Source organism: Tetrao urogallus (assembly GCF_951394365.1).
Source record: "Tetrao urogallus genome assembly, chromosome: 2".
In the NCBI taxonomy this organism is placed as follows: Eukaryota; Metazoa; Chordata; class Aves; order Galliformes; family Phasianidae; genus Tetrao; species Tetrao urogallus.
In genome coordinates, this window is record NC_136814.1 from 51558704 (window position 1) to 51579809 (window position 21106).

General features: G+C 42.3%; 1 protein-coding gene across 1 annotated transcript in view; it reads right to left on the reverse strand.

Moving 5' to 3' along the window:
* Window positions 1-21106, reverse strand: part of PHACTR2 (phosphatase and actin regulator 2) — a gene marked incomplete at both ends in the record, with an annotated part of 126649 nt that overhangs the window by 49029 nt on the left and 56514 nt on the right. Inside the window, one exon of the mRNA XM_079550336.1 lies at window positions 204-371. Within this exon, the coding sequence (XP_079406462.1) occupies window positions 204-371 (168 nt within the window). The remainder of the gene's footprint in view (window positions 1-203; window positions 372-21106) is intronic.

Below are 21106 nucleotides of genomic sequence, written 5' to 3' on the forward strand. Positions count from 1 at the left end.
ACTAAGTTAATAAACCACACACTTCGGTAACAGGCTCAGGACAGAATCTGAATAAGGTTTTTCCTTGTCAAAGGTCAATTTCTGTGTATGTCCAATACTGTGACTAAATTGTCCCCGACATGTCTGAACACCTCTTCAGCTATTACCCTGCAAAGCCATTACAGTGTTTCCTGCTATTTGCCACCAAAGGGCCACATTCATACCTGCTGACGTTTCTCTGAATTTGTCACTGGTCTTCTTCTTCCTCCATTTCCAAGGTTTAAAAATTTTGCCAATGGTAGAAAGTTTGCCCTTTCTCTTGAAGGGAGGAGTTTGGGATCCTGGGGCTGGTCCATCTGAGTTAGCGATTGAAGCTTTATCCAAGCCATCAACTGCACAAATAAACAAGAAAAGAAAAGGTCACTGAAGGATAAAAACCAAAACAGTAGCTAGAAGCTGAACTGTTCCACTGCCGGATTGCAAAAGGCTGTGTGATGGTTCCCATTTTTTTGTTGTCTGCCCAAAAGGCAGTGGCATTTTATAGCAACCTGCACTGCAACCCAGTCCTCACCCTCATTAGCCCCACACTTCCCTTTGCTCAGCATCCTCACTACAGCCACAACAGCTGCTCACACCGCCTCTGCTCTGCATGCTTCGGTGGTTTCTCCTCTCTACTGAAGAATTCCTTTCAACACATTTACATGATGCTTTTTTCCTATCTTTGGTAAAGCTGAATAACTAGCTATCATCACGCAGAAAACAAACCCATACAATGTACAAACATAAACTATTTCTTCTGAGTAAAAAAATATAAAAAATTAAAAATCCCTTTTAAAAAAAGCTCTACTGGTAACTGTTCTGGCTGTGGAACAGAATAGTTCAGTTTGATGTTCCTAGTAATCAGTCATTCACAAAGGAGTCTGCCACAAGTCAAGTTTCATAATAACAAAACATATTTAACAATAAGCTTTTGGGTTGTAGCCAAAATTTAAAGCCAGTATTTATCATCGATGGCTGCAATACTGAGTTTTTGTGAACAAAATAAGCAGTTATTCCACAACAGGTAGTTAAATGTAGCATAAAGTTAAAATGAATTTTCTGGAAATTTCCCTCAGAAGACCCCAGTTATGTATTTCTATATAAGAACTACGGTTTATTAGAGCCTCCTGAACCTCCAAATACTTCAAACCTGCTTAGCTTTATTCACGTGAGAAGCTTCACTGAAGTAAATGCTATTACTTATGTGCATAAAATTAATCATAAGCTTAAATGTTTGCAGCATAAGGGCTCTGTAATTGCTTTCATTCATCTAAACATTCCAATTATAACCAATTTGGAACAGAGCTGATGCCACTGTCAACAGAAATAATGATAATCATAGATCATTAAATCAGAAAGTGCTATTCAAAGTAGGAAATATCACTGTTCCCATTTTACAGATGGAAAATATGAGGCACAGAATAGTTAAGTGTTTAATGTCATAGAATCATAGAATCACCAAGGTTGGAGAAGACCTAAAAGATCATCCAGTCCAACCGTTCACCTATTCCCAATAGCTCCCACTAAACCATGTCCCTCAACACAACATCCAGCCTTTCCTTGAACACCCCCAGGCTCGGTGACTCCACCACCTCCCTGGGCAGTCCATTCCAGTGCCTGACCACCCTTTCTGAAAAGTAATACTTCCTAATGTCCAGCCTGAATCTCCCCTGCCGTAGCTTGAAGCCATTCCCTCTGGTCCTATCACTAATGACACGAGAGAAGAGGCCGACCCCCAGCTCACTACAACCTCCCTTCAGGAAGTTATAGAGAGCAGTGAGGTCTCCCCTGAGCCTCCTCTTCTCCAGGCTGAACATTCCCAGCTCCTTCAGCCTCTCCTCATATGGCCTGTGTTCCAGACCCCTCACCAGCTTTGTTGCCCTCCTTTGAACACGTTCCAGGGCCTCAATATCTTTTTTGCAGTGAGGGGCCCAAAACTGGACACAGCACTCGAGGTGCGGCCTCACCAGTGCTGAGTAAAGGGGAACAATCACCTCTCTGCTCCTGCTTGCAACACAGTTCCTGGTGCAATCCAGGATGCCATTGGCCTTCTTGGCCACCTGGGCACACTGCTGGCTCATGTTCAGCCGAGCATCAACCAACACCCCCAGGTCCATTTCCTCTACGCAGTCCTCCAGCCACACCGCCCTAAGCCTGTAGCATCGCCTGGGGTTGTAGCTGAAGTGCAGGACCTGGCATTTGGCCTTGTTGAAACTCATCCCATTGGCTTCAGCCCAGCTCTCCAGCCTGTCCAAATCCCTCTGTAGGGCCTCGCTACCCCCAGGCAGATCCACACTTTCAGCCAATTTGGTGTCATCTGCAAATTTACTGAGGGTGCACTCAATGCCCTCATCCAGGTCATCAATAAAGATATTGAAGAGGACAGGCCCCAGCACCGACCCCTGGGGAACACCACTCACGACCGGTCGCCAGCTGGATTTGACTCCATTCACCACCACTCTCTGAGCCCAGCCCTCCGGCCAGCTCCTCACCCAGCCAAGAGTGTACCCATCCAAGCCTTGGGCTGCCAGCTTCTGCAGGAGAATGCTGTGGGAGACAGTGTCAAAGGCTTTGCTGAAGTCTAGGTAGACCACATCAACAGCCTTTCCCTCATCCACCAGATGGGTCACTAGATCATAGAAGGAGATCAGGTTGGTCAAGCAGGACCTGCCCTTCACGAACCCATGCTGGCTAGGCCTGATCCCCCGCTCATCCCGCACATGCCGCATGATCTCCCTCAAGACAATCTGCTCCATCACCTTCCCTGGCACCGAGGTCAGGCTGACAGGCCTGTAGTTCCCCGGATCCTCCTTACGACCTTTCTTGTAAATGGGAGTCACGTTGGCAAGCCTCCAGTCTTCTGGGACCTCACCAGTCAACAAGGAGCGCTGACAGATGATGGAAAGCGGCTCGGCTATCACCTCCCCCAGTTCCCTCAGCACTCTCGGGTGGATCTCATCTGGCCCCATCGACTTGTGACAGTCCAGTTGGAGTAGTAGGTCTCTGACTGTTTCTTTCAGAATCACAGGGGGGTTAGTGTGCTCCCCAGCCGAGATTACCAGGTCAGAGAGAGGAGTATCCTGAGGATAACTGGTCTGACTTTTAAAGACAGATGTAAAGAAGGCATTCAGAACCTCTGCCTTTTCCTTATCCTCAGTGGTCACATTCCCAGCCTCATCCAGCAAAGAGTGGATATTCTCCTTTGTCCTCCTCTTACTGTTAATGCATTTATAAAAGAGTTTCTTATTCCTTTTCACCACAGTGGCCAGGTTAAATTCAAGCTGGGCTTTTGCCTTTCTGATTTCACCTCTACACATCCTAACGACTTCCTTGTATTCATTCTGAGTTGCCTATCCCTCTTTCCACAGGCGGGAATGCTTGTTTGTCAAATAGCTTTCTGAATTCTAGTCCTCTGTCCTAGTTGTTAAAAAGATGCATATTCATACACATATCTTCACGGTGCAATCTTACTATTCTGTTTCTCAGAAAAATGGCATTTAATGAATCCTATATTTGTCCCAGACTTTAGATTGGTTTAGAATGCTATAAAAAAATTCTTAGTGTGAGAAAGCTGATGTAATGCAATCAGAGTCCAAGAAACTTTATTCCTTAACACTGAAATGAAGTACTGGGACAAAAAGATCCATTATATAACTTCATTGAAATCCACAGTTAAAACCAGAGATAAATTTGTGTGAAAATGATAATATTCAAATCAATAAATCTGAGTTGTGCTGTAGAATACAACAAATCCTATGCTGTTAGAGATGGAACAGATAGCTTAAGAAAACTTTGCCAGCAGAAATTACTATTATTCAGATACATGAGGATTTTTTTTTTTCCTTGGGTACTTTCTGGTCTTATAACAAAGAGATAAAATGAAAGGATGGTATTGGAAAATGTAACATCAAGATTTTGGTAAGGAGGAGGCTAGGCCTATCCCTTGCATGAGCAAGCTTCCTTGCTTGCACATCCCAGAAAACATAACCAAGCAGTCTTTCGGGAAGTTTAGGATGAGTCCCTAACAGGTGGGTTGGCGGGCAAGAGATGGAGATCAGAAGGCCACCAACACCAGCCAGCAAGCAGCTCTGGAGGAATAGAGAGGCATGGGACAGCAGCAGGACCTCTGCAGGGTTGCCCTGCCTGTAACTAGGGAGTGCGCTTCTCTCTAGGTTGGCGCTTCTCTGTTGAATGAAAGAAGTACAATTACTTGAAGGGTAGTTACAAAGGTAAGATAGCTTCACTGTTCTTGGCAATTCCAGACGACACGAAAAGGGGTGAGAGCCACAAGCAGTAATTTCAGAGAGCCAGGTTAGATATAAGGAACAGGAGAATGGTACAGCACTGGAACACGTGGGGGAATCTGTGTCCTTGGAGGTTTTCAGGGCTTGACCAGGTGTGATCTCATCTGCTGCCAGCAGCCACCACGCTTGGAGTGAGAGGCTGGACTACGTCACCTCCCAGACAACATTTCTGCAGTGCTGGGGGATATGGAAAGGCATGGTTACTCGTGAAATCTGTGCTAGGAAATCTTAAGAATCAGAAGAGAGAAGCTGAAGAAAAGTGATGAAGATCTGGTGGCTGAAGAGTTCAGTCCTGGGTCAGGAGCCAAGAATTATCTCACTGGCAGAGGCAGCCCATGAGTTCATTAGTGAAAAGCTACCCACTCCTTGGTGGCAGCAGGACAAAGCCCATGTTCTTGTCTTCATTGGCTTAGAAAGGCTGGGTTATTGATGTGAAGAGCCTGCACCCTGGTGATAGACAGCACAGTCTCTATAAACACTGGAACATAGATCTTTTCAAATCTTCCTGCATCACGGAGCCCAGCCTACTACAAGCAACTACTTCCACAAAAGCCTTGTATAAATTCTTTCTCCTGTGCCTGCCACAGGAATGGAGGAGAATTAAGGTTCCAACAGTTCTCCACCAAGAAACATGAATTTGGATCACTTGCTGCTCTGCCCTCTGCTGAAAATATATAACTCTGAAATAGTGATATGCATCCCAGCTGAAAAAATCCATCTGCTTCACATTAGCCAGCATATGAAAAAAGGGATCAATTTAGTGGTGAGTGATTCTGTTTAGGAAGACTGCAACTCTTGAAAGTAGGATTCTAGATTAACTCCTTCTGAAAATAAAAGATGAGTTTATTTATCAAATGGGTTTCATGACAGCTCACAATTAGGAATTTGCTTATCCCTCCAAGGAGTCTAAGGATAAGGCTGTTACAAAATGGAGATTGAAAAACATAGTGAAATAAAAAAAGTTATCGTTGGAGATAAGTTCTGTGTTAATGCTCCCTGAACATTCACTGTAAACAGTGTGACTCTGACTGTTCTTGCTTCCATCAAGTTTTTGCTTCCGAAGGAAACCTCCAAGCTGCTCCAACTTGCAGAGCTTTGGTTTCTATTTTAAAGCTGCTCTGAAGAGCATGAACTGGATTTGTTAAGGATAAAACTAAATGGGAAAGCATTTCATGCTCTAGATGCTGAGGAACATTCAGTCTGGAGTACCACGATACAGCCAGTTTGAACCAAAACAGCTTCAACTGTTTTACTCCACATATTCACTCCCATCATGCTACACTGCTTGCTAACGTAGACAGTCTGAATAAATAGAGACAATGCATTGGTACCAGTAGTGCCCCAGATAATTTGAAAGGTCCAAAGTAACCAGTCCTGCACTGCTTGACACATCTGTGTCTGTTCTTACTTACTAGCCTAGAGGATAGCATTTAAATCAACATGCTCAGGGATCTATCAGTCCAGGTAACAAAAGATACAAGGGAAATAAGTTGTAATGAACGTCACCCTCTCAACGTATTAACCATTCCCACTGATGCCATCCCAAGCATTTTATCATGACCCCCAAGAGGAGATCTTGTGGTAAAAAACCAACTGCAACACTAACCAAGACACTGAAAAGCCAAATCACGCTGGCAGAGGCTGTGAACTCAATGAAGGAAACAAAAAGCCCTCCCCTGAGCTTGCAGGCAGCCACCAAATATTAGATCAGTTTACAGATGACCTTGACTTTCCCATAAACCACCAAAGATTGAAATGCCTCAACTTGCTTGACCTAGGAAGGCTACTTTCAAGAAGCAACTTTGATCTCTGTTGCTGTCTGAGGGACACTTGTGCTCTGAACGATCTCCAGAGACATTGTGCAACTGGATTGCACAAATGCAAACAAAACCAAAAACAAAATGCAAAAAAACAAAAACAAAACCAAAATTCCTTAGTTTTTTGGTGGCATGGTACATTTCAGCACTGAGATGTTTGTGTCAGCACTGAAATATGCAAATACCTTCTTCAGGTAAGAACTTGCTTTACAAAATGCAACAAAAACTCTCCATCCAATTGTTTCAAGCAAGTCTGATAAAAATGTCCTTGAAATAAATAGCTGTGATTCTACTGGTTCCAGGCATTTTGGTCTAGAATGCAGTGAGGATATTCCTTTTTAAAGCTTTGGCTTAAGATAATTCAAGAACAGAAAAAAAGACTGTTCTATTTATGCAGTACGTTGTTCTGTACTTTTACTGATGGCAGTCAAACTAGCAAGCCAATAGAAGAAGCTAACTTCAAGACTGAATACTAGAAGTAATGCAGATTATACATATATATGTACACACACATATATATATATATATAAATCTTCTAGTAGAACAATATTTTAATAGGCAAAGGATCAAAATTACTGGCTGGTAGCTTAATGCTAGTAATTTATGTCAGTGACAACTTAAAAAAGATAAAATCTGGATAATTAGATAGCTATCTAGCTACAGTAGGATTATACTCAAAAGGTCTTCTTTAGAAGAATCAATTCCTGAACCTGAATAGTTTTAAGATTCTTTCCCATATTAGTACATATTCACATTTAGTCATAAGGAGAAGGAACTTATTAGATAGACTGCTGTAAGCAAGTATGAACATATCTCATAAATTCACTGTAAAATTGCTGGAATCAATGCCACTGAAAAAGTTTAATCAGTTTATTCTATTCACAAAGACTCTTGAAATCCTGCAGTAAAAGCAATTAAGGTTACATCCAACAAAAGAAACAAGGCAGAATTTAGGTGTATTTGTCAAGAGTTGTGCTACTGGGAGCCTGAGAGACTCTGATCACAAGCTCCCTGACTCTGAAAGTGCAGGTGCTGTAATTCATGGCATTAACACTACCTGAAACCTCCACTTCTCTGCACATAAAACAGAAACCTAGACGAGTCTTACAGCAGATAGCTTTGGTGATAAAGCCAGCCTACGAAGTTTCTTCTCTGCATTTCCATCTGCTCATTCTTGACCCTATAAAAATATGCTCTTCCTTCAGTTGTAAAAATACAACTGTTCATCAGGCTGCATCACAAGTAGATCTCTGAATGATCCAGACCAAAAACGCCTCCCCCTTTCCATCCTCCTTCCTTTTTTAAAAAAGGTTATTTTTAATCTGGGTCACTGCAGTGCTGTACTCTTCAGCACAATCCTACAAATTTTGAAGTGTCGGGACTGAGGAGCAAGCTGTGGTATGGGACAGATTGGGCAGGGTGGAGAGCCTAAATCAGCTTCACAGCTGCAACCAGAATTCTGTGAAACTGTAGTCATGGCCACAGCAGCACTGAACAGTTCAGCATATACTATGTGCCTGTGCCTGAATGAATTCATTAAATGAGCATGAGCTTGCCTACAGTATTCACAGCGTGGTCAGAAGATGTGCACTCCTCATCCTTCCTGAAAGAATGCCCTGCCCTTCCTTATCAAAGAACACCCTACCTGGTAGAGGGCATAATAGTCCTCTGCAGAAAGCAATCTGGAGGCCATTCAGCCAAGAACAAGAGAGAGAACACCATGAAGAAGGGAATGCTGTGCTCAGGAAGCTAAATTAAGTAGCTAAATTAACTTACAAAGATATGGGAATTCACGTGTACTTAAGTGATGTATGGGCCTTCTTTGACAAGAACAGTCACTCTGCTTAGATAAGAATCACTTGAATCATTGAGTGGGAAAAGGCATGGAACCAAGTGCTCCACTGACATTGATGTGCTATGGGTAGTACTGGCACTGCATGTCTCACTTGCAATGTTGATGTGGTATCACTCCATCATCCTTGAAGTGTGGGAGGATAACTTTTGTTGCAACACGAGTGACCTGGGATATTGTCATATCTAACTGTAAATGCATTGAGAAATGCAACAGAAGATGCAGCAGATTCAATTCAAAATTACCTTATGTGTGGATTTAGGTCAGCAGAACTTCTATATTACTACCGGTTGGTTGGTTCAGTCATTTTTTCTTCCTGTTACCGCACCCCAGATGTCTGCAGGAGTGTGCTGCAAAAGTCATCTTGGTTTATTGAGACCTCAAAACCTCTTTTTGACAGTGCTATGATTTTCTACACAGTCTTGCCAAAGGGAACAGAGTTTGAAGTCATGGTTCTTATGCCAGCAAAATCAACATGTTTGTGCAGCTGCATATTATCCCAATTTAGTGACAAGAACAATAACTCATCGACTTGCTATAGAGTATGGTAAGCCGCTTATTCCCACTGCTTACTGGAAAAAAAAGCAAGACACTGCATGGTAAAATGTTTGACATGGTCATTAAAAAACAGAAGTCATTCTGACACAATCAATGTCATTTTCAATAAATCTCCCAAATTCTGTAATGTTATAACAATTTTTCTTGACCAAAACCAGATGGAAAGACAGGTCTTTTTCCTCTCTCCCTTCTTGCTTTCTACTTGGAAGGAAGAAAATGCAACTAATCCCCAGTGGATAAACTGACAAATTGGCGAGCTATAATCTACCTCAGAGCAGCACAATGAGTTGGCATCCGAATGCTTTTGCCTAGCCATACATCTGGAGTTTAACTCTGGGGAATCTCTGTCATGAGCTAATTGACTTGATTGTGTTTTAATTAAATGAAAGGAAAAAGCTGAAGTTCAAATGTAGGCGGCTGAATGGTAATTTCCATATGGAACTGCCAATGTTGCAAAATGTTAATTGGGCCTCCTGCTGGCAATGAGCTAAACAGGGTGGGCAGTGGCTACTTCAGATGGGTTCAGGCTGCTGCCTGAAAGCAGCCAATGTGGGTAGTGAGCAGATCCACCTGGGGATCCCTTCAGGGATCAGCCATTCAGGGGCAGCCTGAATGCCCCCAGGTTTCTATGAGAGTAAATGCACTTTTTGGGTTGATGGAGCCATATGTGAACCAGCAGTGCTGAAGCTCAGAAAGTTGAACCACTATAAGACTGAACCACATAACTCCCATCTCACCACAGGCAAAATGTTGCCTTGTTGCAGAAAGCTGAGCAGTGTGGGGCAGGAAATCCAGCTATTACATCTGTAGACTAGAGGCCATATTCTGTTTCCCCCTTTGGTGAGAATTCCCTGCCTAAGCTCTGCATAAAGCACAGGCACTGCTACATGGGTACTTACAATGGACAGGAGACTATGTTCCCCCCAAAACAACATGATGCATACCCAAGGCTTCAACATGTTAGCTCTATGCTGCAGGAAAAAACAAGCCAGGAAATCCTATGCTAAGTTAGGTCTGCTGCAAACTCTGCATGGCTCTTTTCTCCTTTACAGCAAGCACCACGTTAACCATGCACAAACATTTCTAAAACCTTTGGAGAACAGCATGTTAGCATGGAAGAGGAACACCCTGCCACCCAGAGCACAGTTGCTGTGCACAGAAGAGGAACATGAGCCAAGTCACACATTTCAGACTTCAGCAATGATGCTGACTCCAACATGCATTTATTCAAGCTCTCTCTCTCTCAGTTGTACACTTGGGATTGATTTGCTTAGAGCATGGGAGAGCTTGTTCAGCTGTCTGTCTTTTGGGCAGGAACTCCTCACACCACAAGTAACAGCTTTCCAGCAGGCAAGCAGGGGACTTCAGCTTGGCTTTCTATTGCCTTACACAGGAAAGAGGAAAAAGGCAGTGTTAAAATAGGACTTAAGGTACATTTGCTGCTTCAGTTTCTTACCCTGGCAGGATTTCTGTTCTAACTACACTAGGGTAAACTACAAAGCACCTCTTTGCCTTAGAGTTACCTTAAGCATTGCTCTTTTTTTTTACTGTTTGCTTATTTGGTTACAACAGCCACATCTTAATTGTTGCTGGTTGTGTTAATTCACAAGCTATCACATTTAGTTGACACAGGTAACTACAGCAACCTAAATGCAGATTAAGTGTTTGTAACATGCAACTTTGGAGTTACTTCTCAGTATGGCTTTCATTTCCATGGAGTTAATTCTACTGAGAAAAAAAAAAAAAAAAAAAGATAAATAAAATGTGCACTGTATAGAGGCAACAGAAATTCCACAGGCAACACAGTTGGACTAGGCCCAAGTAAACTGCCCTTTTCATGTCTGTGAGAGCCTCCTACCACATCTACAAGGGCAAGTGATCTAGTGGGGGGTGGTTCTGGGACACATTAACAAAGCTGTTATACCTCTATAATCACACTTTCCCTGCTTTCACCTGTTTCTCATGTCAAAAACCACAAAGGGTTTGCTTAAGGAATGAATATACATAAGGCTTGTAATATGCCCACCAACACGTTTGCAAATTCAGTATTTATATTTTGGCATCATGTAGCCCTTATCAGAACATCCGCACCACCTCTTGATCTCCAGCCCAGTGTTTAATTTCCATCCCTGCAGCTTTCCCAGAAAGAAACAAACAAATCCTCAGCAATTCCATTATACAAGTCTGAAAGTGATCTGGCCGCAACGGTCTTGATACCTCCTTGCTGACCAGAACATGGGTGGCTCTGACCAGAAGAAAAGGGATCATCAGTTTAAGGCAGGCTGTTTATTCCTTTCTCTTCAACCCCAGTACTTCAGTGGAAAGAAGTAAATGGGAATTTTCCAGACAGTTACATCTTCCAGATATACAAAAAACGGGGTTAAGGGTCACATTCTGGATCCTAGCAACTTTTCCATAGAAACGAGGAAAAGCTCAGGTGCAGAAATAGAGATGCGAGAGGAAAAAAGAAAACAATGAAAAAGCAGTGTGTGTGAAAGAGCAACCAAACTGCTGAGGATTGAAAATTAATGCTTTCTGCATCAGGGCGATTTACCCGTTCATGTCCTGAAGTACAGTAGTATAGATTTCTATTAACAGTTTAAAATGATATTTTTGGATGATTCTGTAACCTAGCCTCAAGGTACACCTCATGTACTCATCTTATTAAATTCCATAATGGTATTTTCAACTCGTCACTTCTGAAAACCAGAAGTGCCAAACTGGAGATACTTCCTTACAGATTGACTTTCCTGGGTACAGTCTTAATACAGGGGACAAAAGTACCTCTTATGAGTTTACAATAGGTATCTTTAGCCACAGACAATTGACGACACCTCCCAGCAGATACTGGCTACTAGAAAATGATCTGAAGTGAGCATGTGGCCCTTTCTCCTCTGTAGTACTAAACAGGAATAAAAATAAGAACATTTTTTGCAGTAATTAATGCATATGTTCTACTGAAGCTGAGATAAAAGCAGGCCAAGTGTGTCCCATGGAAGCCTCTGACACCATTGTCACTCTTCTGCATTGCTTTGAGCTGCTCCCTATCCCCCTGAGGGCCCAGGAGCTCTTTACCACCCATCTGATCAGAAATCTCTGAGTATCAGGACAGCAGAGGCAGGCCGCATTCCTGCTGCTCTCCAGTGCCACTTCATCCCCAGCAAGATGGAAGATCTAACAGGTATGCTACACCACTGCTGAACCAGAAAGTCCCATCCCCAGACATTCCAGAAACTTCATGAGAAATACAGTTGGTGGGAACTTGTTATAGGAAAAACTGAAACAAGCAAGGGACAGCCTCGTAGCCTAGTGCGAGTTTTGCCGGGCAGTCCCTGTTTCCTCAGGCTGCAGGCTTGGTTATTTAACTGTGACCCCACTCAGGAGCCTGCAGAGGAAATCAGCACACCATCAGATGGCCTGAGCAACTCACTGCCAAAGCTAAGTTAAAAACCCAGCAAAATGGGAAAAACACAGCCAAAGCTACTCTGGGCTTTTCCTGGAAGGCTCTTTCTGGCTTCACTCTTTTCATACCTAAGCAACCGCAGGCTTGGGGCCACTTCAGGGCTAATTGGCTGCTCCACCTGCAGGCTGACATCACCCTGGGTGAGGATTTAGGCTGCTCAACACCCACCTGCCCTGCTGTGCAGGCTCTGTGGCTCACATGGTGCCTTTCCACCATCCTCTCAGTGCACCTGGACAGACAGAGGTGTTTCCTCACAGCTGAAGAGCTGTGCTGCTCATCTTGGTGCAGCCAGCAGTGGGATGCATCTCCATATGGCTTTAGAGAGGTGCTTCACACTCAGTCATCTCCACTCCTGTTTTCACAGCATCTTGGTTTGCTCTGCTGGTCACTATTTGTGAGGCTGCACTTTATCACTGAACTGAGCCTGCAGAAAAAAAACTACCTTCTTGTGAGGGATTTTAAAACCAAATAAGTTCCTTACTACATTACAAGATGGCGCAGCAAAAAGTTTGCTGACTAGACTGAGGTGGGTGGTATGCCTAGAACAGGAACAAACGGGAGGGGACAGGAAAGAATAGGAACAAGTCTAGGGGGGATGGGAGAGTTTTACCAGGAAGGCAGCGCCTGAGCCTGCTGCCTGTGGGCTAAAGGTCTCACACAGATGAGAACTCCTCCTCACAGCAGGACATCCTGACCCCTACATCACATCAAAGGCTCTTGCACCTGGAGAACTAATACTGTTAGCTATTTCCCCTTTCTGTGTGAAGGAAGCTGGAAAGGAGGTTATCACTGAATCCCAGAATCACAGGGTTTGGAAAGGACCTCCAGAGATCATCGAGTCCTACCCCCCTGCCAAAGCAGGTTCCCTACACCAGGTCACACAGTAGGTGTTATACCGCTATACTCTCCTGCCTATCCCATCCCAACTCATTCCTGACCATCCAACATACTTGCCAAAAACAATTATGCAAGAAAATTACACATGTGCATTTCCCATTATTGTACGTCTTTAACAAAATCTTCCACGATTATGATGTTTATAATTCTGAGAGCAGGTTTGGTTCTGGGGGCTCCCAGGCCAACACTTCCTCACGTTTGAGTAAAACAACAAGGAGCTCTTGACCTACAATTATCAGAGCATTCACATACAAAAAATAGCAAGGAGAAATTTGGTCAGTCATGTAATTAAATCCCCTACATGCAGCCCAGAACTCACTGTGCTGCCTTTTAAAGGCGATATTTTCCTTCATACTGGCACCACTTCAACATCTTTTCTCTAGTAAAGGAACAGCATATTGCACTTGTCCAAACACATGTGAGTCAAACCTGAAGCAAACAGTTTCTTTTTGTGACCCAGCTGGCCTCCAAACCCCCACAGCAGAGGTCAAGGGCACTTTTAAATCCAGCTAGCAAATTTCTGAATGTTGCTGTCATTATAAGTATTTATGCAAGCTATTAGACCTGAAGTCTTTGTAGAGAAAACCATGTTTATTTTACTTTTTTAGCTGCCTTTAAAATATTTGTCTTTGTTGCTAGATACCAGCTTGGATAAAGAGTAATAATACAATTCATGCACACTCACAAGAAAGTACTAACTATTAAACAGTTCCTCTCAGTCAAAATGCCAATTTGTCAATTCTAAAGCCATGGCACGTGAAAACTGTTCATATTTTTCTGTACGAGTAATGCTAGGATCCTAGTAAGTAAGAAGTTATCTCATTTGCTGTGAGGAAATGGGAGTCACCAAACTGCAGCTGACTTTTATCCAGCATCATGTTTCACTGCTCTCCTCACGCTTCACCACACAGCTGTTTTATTCCCTGTATCTTGTTCCTTATTAGGGACAGAGTGGGGAAAATCAGACACAAGCTGACATATTTGTCAGCTCAGCTGCTCACCCTTTACCAGTTTAAATTCTGATGCTAAGGGGCGGGTTCATGTAAAAGGATATGTCCATACACAGTTTGCAATGGGATTTAGTTATACTTTAAAAAAACCAGCATGTTTCCTTTCTTACACCATGAAGACAGTAATTCCATCAAGCAAGCTGGCAGCATCATAAATTACTACAGAAAAGCTCACTACAATTACAGTACCATCTTTAACTAGATCTGAAGTATGTACTTGTATACATTTTAGACATTTTTTTTTTAATTGAATCAGCATTTATGGAAGGTGCCCTGCGTGCTGGGCCTGGACAGGGGAGCTGTTTGAAAGCAGCCCAGGTACCCTTTGTAGGTCTTTATTCCTGAAGGACCCTGACCAAATGGACAAGGGGGTCCTGTGGCTCAGTGAAGCTGTGGGTGGTGAGAAGCTGTCCTGTCACCAGAGAAGACACTGAGAACACACTCAGCTTTTCCAGCAGAATTTTCCATTATCCCCTAGGGGAAAATAATGACACTAAAAGCACCATAAACACAGCAAATACATAACTGATATCTTCAACTCCCCCTTTCCTTGTTTCATGCTGCATTTCTGGTCACTATTTCTGCTCCGCTCTCCATTAAGAACAAATGATTTGTATTATCATGGAGCTTAAGAGGTGTAGTCACAGATCAGCACCTCTTTGTGGCAAGAGCTGTACAAACAAACAATGGAGATCTTTCTTGCATCAATGAAAGAGCTTTCAGATTTCTGATTTTTCATTGCCACCAGCTCAGCTGGTGTTTCAAATAATTTTAAAATCATGCCGATTGCTATATATCCAATTTATTTATTTGCTTTAAATATATATATATATATATACACACATAATATATTTAGAAAAGGACACGCTCTCAATCTTACTGGCATTGAACAACAATCATAGAATATATTTTTGTAATCCACACGCTAAAAGAAAGTATCAACGTGAACTCTTATGAAGCAGTTTAAACTGAATTATTTTAGCTGGAAGTGGGTGAGCATCCCTCAAGCTTCAAAGCAACTATAAAACACAAGACCCCATCTTCTCCCTACCAATGCATGCTCATGCTATACCATCCCAGCACGTAACAATGTTCACTTAGCACTCAGCTTCAGCATGCATCATTGTTATGAGTGCCAAACATGCTATAAGTGATGCATTTGCCTGACATGAAGTAACTATGACCACCCAGCTCCACTGATGTATGTCACTGCTGTGAACACGAATAGTCAATTCTGTGGTATCTTGGAAAAAAATGCCAGAAACATCATGACCAATGCAAGCGATATAAATATCAACTTAAAATCAGCTACGAACATGAATAATTCAATTTCAGCATCATTCACGGTCACACTTTTGTTGATGTTAGGTGCAAACCTAGAGCTGCCCAAACATTTAAAAATTACAGTGCATTGTGGTTTCACAATTTGGAAGCAGAGAGAAGCAACGTGTTCTGGTCCTGGGCTAGGAGATGACTGAAATTCTTGAGTATGTAAGAACTGCAGCTGATGTTACCGTTTTATTATAAAGTGATTGGCAGGGAAGAGCCAATCCCCCCTCCTCAGGGGAAGAGTATTTTTCTAATGACTAACCCAATCACAGTTGAGATGTAACACACCTAAAACAAACTGAGTAAGTGTAACACTTAAGAGTAGTACCTCAGAGGCAATTCCGCATCAAAAGGTTAGGCAGTAAAAACATTATTTGGAGCTGAGGACAAAGGCTGCATTTTCCCACTTTGTGAGCACCATGTTCACATTCACGCAGATGAAAAGAACACAAGCACCTATATTTAGTTGTGTGTTAAAAGGAATTGTCTGATTAGGAAAAAAGAGAAGTGAAAAGAGCCCAAATATCACTGGAAGGCTTGGCAACTATTTCTAGCAGCTCAAATCATGATTGGAAATTCAATATTGTCTTAAGTAAAGTATGCACAGCATCAGGGTTCAACAAATTCACTTTGGCTTTACTTAATCTCTGTAAAGTTTTCTTTTTTAAACTACTACCAAATGTTTTCCTAGAGAGGGAACATTCTGTGATAGAGCACACGTCTGTCTCCAGCAGTCCCTGGGAAAGAGAGCCATCTCTTAGAAAGCCCATAGGAATACTTCAGGAACAGCCACCCTCAGTTCCTGCCTGCTCCGACTGTTCCTCATGGTGGGCTTTCACGTGATAGATTGAGCAGCTTGTGGACAGCACCAGAGAGCAAGCCATTTAATCATTAATTTAATAAGCAAATAACTCCATGGACAGATTCTCCCACAAAGAGACAGGCAAACGCCAAGTTCCTCTGGTGGTGTTTGCTCTGGGGTCTTACTCCAGGGTTGTTCCAGCTGTGGCTCTCCAGCACTCTCTGCTACCTGACTGCACTGCACAGCCTCACCTGAGGCTCCTCCAGCAGCAACCTGCCTCCATCAGAAAACACCAGGGGGGAACCACCACCAGGGGGGAACAACAAAACAAAACAAAAAACAGCTGGAAAAGCATTGTTCTAGAAGGAATAAAATGAAATTAAAACCAGTTATTAACTGGCTTTATTTTAATACTCCTGTCTAAAATTAAAAATAATATATTAAACTTGAGCAGCAGAGGTATGCATGATGTAACTAGAAGTTTCTTGGCAAATCTTATATTTCATATTTATATGAATAGCAAGTCACCAGGAAGTGGCTCTCTAAAATTTCTCACTTAAAAATAAAACAAAACTTTCCAGGTTCATGTTTGGTGAAAGGCAGCTTGAGAAAACAGCACTGGGTGAAACAGAGACCTGTGCCCACCAAACTGAAAGATCCCATTTACCTCCTAGGGCACAGCTTATGGCACCTACTTGGAGCTGGGGAGACCTGAGCAAATCCCTGCTGTTGAAAAGACTCTCATCCTAAGCCTATGATATCCAACCACAGAGGAGTGCTGCTCAGCCTCAGCCTCTCTCGTGTCCCAGTTCCTCAACCGCAAAAGGTTCTTTATGTCTAAACCCAGAGATTGCTGCCAAAGCACTTGTGCTTCCGTCTTAACTGGTAGGCCATAAGGAATCTTTTGAAAAATATAACAGTTGTCTTATAAGTTGTGCTACAAAAATTTACAGCAAGAATATAAGAATCATAATCCAATACTAAAAGCTTTAACAAGTAATTGTGACTGTACACTTGTGTATCTCTCTCTCTGTGGGACTCCGGCCACAAATCCTGGGTTAGAGAAGGAAAGTTCCTGTCAGTATGTCAGGAAAAAACAAAACAAAACAAAAAAACAACAAAACCCCACCATCAGTACAACACCATCCATAGTTGTGTTGAGATAAGCTAACGACTGGCTCTCTCACACAACTTCACAGGAACCTACTGGCTAGAAGAGGTTGCTGGACATCCTTGTAAAAGACTTTGCTGTCTCTTAGTGAAGGGTCATCAGGTGCACTGTCCCAGCACTATCCTAACTTCCCTTCTATCTCACCACAAAAACATGCCTTACTACTTTTTCATACTCCAAAGAACAATGGCTTTTTGTTTGTCTTAAAATTTTGCTGCCCACACATAAAAAAATAAACCTGCCCAGAATGGATGAAGCACAGATTGATTTATAAAGAAATTGAATAAGACAAAATAAACCTCTCTAGATTTGCAAGCTTTCCTTGCATTGACATCCAGGCATGCAAGAACTGCCTAAACCAATAAAGCATAGACTACATGGACTACACGCTGGTATTTATTCATTTATTCTGTATGAGATTGAACTGCCTGGTATTTATTTAAGAAATGGATGATTTAATTAGCTCTGCCTCCTCTGTTCTTCCTCCACTCACTCCTCACCCTATGTGGAATTTACTGCATAAAGAGAGAGTGGAAAAAAAAAAATTAGAACATAGCAGTGAGACTTCTGGCCCCACAGATACAGAGGGTGTGTCAGTTCTTCAGGGTTAAAAAAAAAAAACCTGACCTGTGCCATCAGACAGCCTGAAAAGTCAGGGAGGCTCAGTTCTGCCCTGCTGGTACATATCCCTCAGGAAAAAAAAAACAGGTTGCCAATTATGCTAAACAGCAGCACTTCCATCCAGGGGCTGTCACGATGTAATTATATTATCTGTTAAACCACAGACAGAGTAACAGAGATGTGGGAGGAGAGACGAGTTTGCTCCCTCTGACAGACTAAAGGGACAATCAACCACAACACAGGGTTAACTCACTACTTATCTCCAGATGTAGTCTTCCATCACCACGAACTCGCTTAATGAAGGACTAATTTTTGGTTCTTCTCATCCTGTAGGGATGTTCCTCGCAGTGTTTTCCTTTTGCGGTTAAGCAAACCCTGGATGTACTGCAGGCTGCACAACAGGGAGATATGTTTTCTCTATGAGGACAGCTGGCTGAAAGATGGGAACACAAAAATCCAAGGCCTGGCTTTGTCCAGTTCTTCTCACTTACTTATTTAATCTATGGCTTTCAGTTCAGCAGGTCTTGCAAGCTCCAATTGTAGCAAGGAGAGGGGATGGTAATATTTAATTCCCACAGAAGCCATTTTCAGGACTGATTAATTCTCACATAAGACTTTAGAGTTGTGAGATGCAAATCTTCCTAGTCCATGCCAGGGTGATGAGCTGTGACCTTCATTTCTACATGTTATCACATGCTGTGTGATCCCTACCTGAATTTGGGGCTACATCAGCAGAAAAGCTTACGTCACCTTAAGGTAAGGTTTTAGCAAGCCCCACTTTCACAGCCTGGGAAGTGCTTGCTGGCCTGGGCTGAGCAGGGAGAACCTTGGGCTAAAGGATGGTAAGCACCTGGGGGTAGATGCTGTGAACAACACCTGGCTTTTTAAGAGCCTAGCAATTTACAATATTTTTTTTTTTTCCCTACCTTCTTATGGCATGATCCTACAGATTCAATACTGATATTGGATACTTTTCCCCACATGCCAATTTTAATTACACATTTCATACTAAGCTACCAGTCTACCAGGTATATCAAATGTTTCAGAAGTAAACTGTTTGCCTTGTCTTCTTGGTTCTTACGGAAGTTTGCCCTCCTTCTCTTCTCCTCACTTACCTCTAGCAGAAATGGTAAAACCGAAACAGCAGGAGGAACACTACTAAAGGGGAGTTAAGGCAGAGGTGTTGCTGTAAGTACTCAGGATGTTTTTTCAGTCTCAGATCTCTGAATTCCCCCAGACTTTTCCAACAAAAACTTTTGTCCTCTCTTCAGAATCATGTTCATCATACAGTAAACATAATGATGCTGTTGAACAAAATGCTTTAAAAGCCAAGCACCATGGTCATGTAGTTTCTGCAACACTTTGCAGTTAACATCTCTCTCTTTTCCCATTGGCTCATGTTTTGCTACTCTCTACAACTTTCCTTTCCAACTAAAGCACAGATCATTTTTCATTTCTCCTTGGTGCTTGTCCAGCCCCCGACAACTTGGCTTTATCCACAGCTTTCAAGTCATCCATATTATTGTTCACTCACACAGCCTCTTTCATGTCTCACCATCAGACCTTATGTGTTTCTTTCACACCGTGTCAAAAGTGGCAATACACGAGCAAGAAACAACAATAGCATTTTCTTCTTAAGTAATGAAGTCTGGTATTCTCTTAGAAGACTGAATCAGCCTTCCAAAACTTTTCACTTTGAGTACTTACGCACTACTCCACAATTAGTGAAGTTGTTTTAAATCATGTGGATTTTTAATACTGATTATTGATGCTAACATTTTCATTCTTTTTATGAAACACTTGAAAAATTAATCAGAAGAGGAGAACCATGCATGATCATATAACACACAGGACAACAAAACCACTACTCCCTTCTTTGTATCAACATAAAAGAGGCCAGATCAGCAGTGCACTGGAACACTACTTCACGTTTTCAGAACAAGAATATTCTAAGCATCTGTGCCAAAACCAACATTTCCTTCCACTCAGAAAGGCAATAAATCTACCAAACTGAAAGAAACAAACCAGTAATCGTCAGACACATTGAATGCATTTACAGGACAGGAAACACACAGCCAGCTTTGAGTCATTAACAATGAAATAAATTATAACACATTATGTATGTATAATTTAAACATACCCAATTTCTTGGCAATGAACTGTTTGGTGATTTTTTTTCCTCATAAAGACAGCCAGTATCTAAAAATCATTTCCCACCAGCTTATAATGACTTTAAGCGAACACGCAAGTCTAACTAGTTGACTGTATCCCATTGAATCAACGTGTTTCATAAGCACACAATGAAAGTGTCATTTCTTTGTCGACTCATCCAAGATTTAAGGAGTTAAAAAAAAAAAAAAAAAAGAGCCCACAGGAGATTAGCTTTCAGCCTTGATGACTTCATATTGCTTGTTATGACAGGTAAGCTTCAGATAAGTTGAATCTCTGGGGGCTATAAACAAGGAAAGCAATAAGGATGAAAGAACCAAGCAGACGGTCCCTCCCTATTCATAGTCACGTCACGTTTTTATCTCAGAATGCTACTGTACCTGTTAATGTCACTTGTTTGTTGCCCAAACATTAGAAACCTCCACGCATCCATAAGAAGTAGAGGCTGGTGACCCACAAGCCACGCTGAGTTTTACCACAGTCTCATGGGTGAATAAGCATTGGTTAAGAATAAATATCACAGGCTTCTTACTCCCTACAGAGCCTGCAAAAATAAACCAGGCACACATTAGAGCATAACTTGGGCCTGTAGCATCGTGACTCTTTCATGAACTGCTATGCCTTTCGGTATCTGTGCGACAACACACACTGACTTATATTAGTGCCTGAGATGCATCAATGGAGGCTGCAGCTTGTTGAGGACAAAGATATGAGACTGCCACACAGAACAGGCTTCCCAGACTCAATTTCACTCATGGTAAGGGATATTTTTCTTAGATCAGGTGGCTACCAAACAGAAGCTTGAATCCAAATCGCTTTCTGTTGCCTATCCTTGCTCTGAAGGCAGAGGGCAAGAAGAAGAGTTCAGTGGAAAAGATCGAGTGAAATGACAACAATTTCATAACTCCTCTATCAAAGTCTCGGTTGCAAACCCTACAAATTGTACCGATGGTGACAGATCCAATAGATCCCCAGTCAAGAGTTAATTTTCTGAGCTGAAGCCTCAAGCATTAAAGAAAAATTCTTAAGCCAGAAAAAGAGGCCCTCTGTGACTGTAGGTCTTACAAGTAATATGGTCACAGATCAAGCTTCATG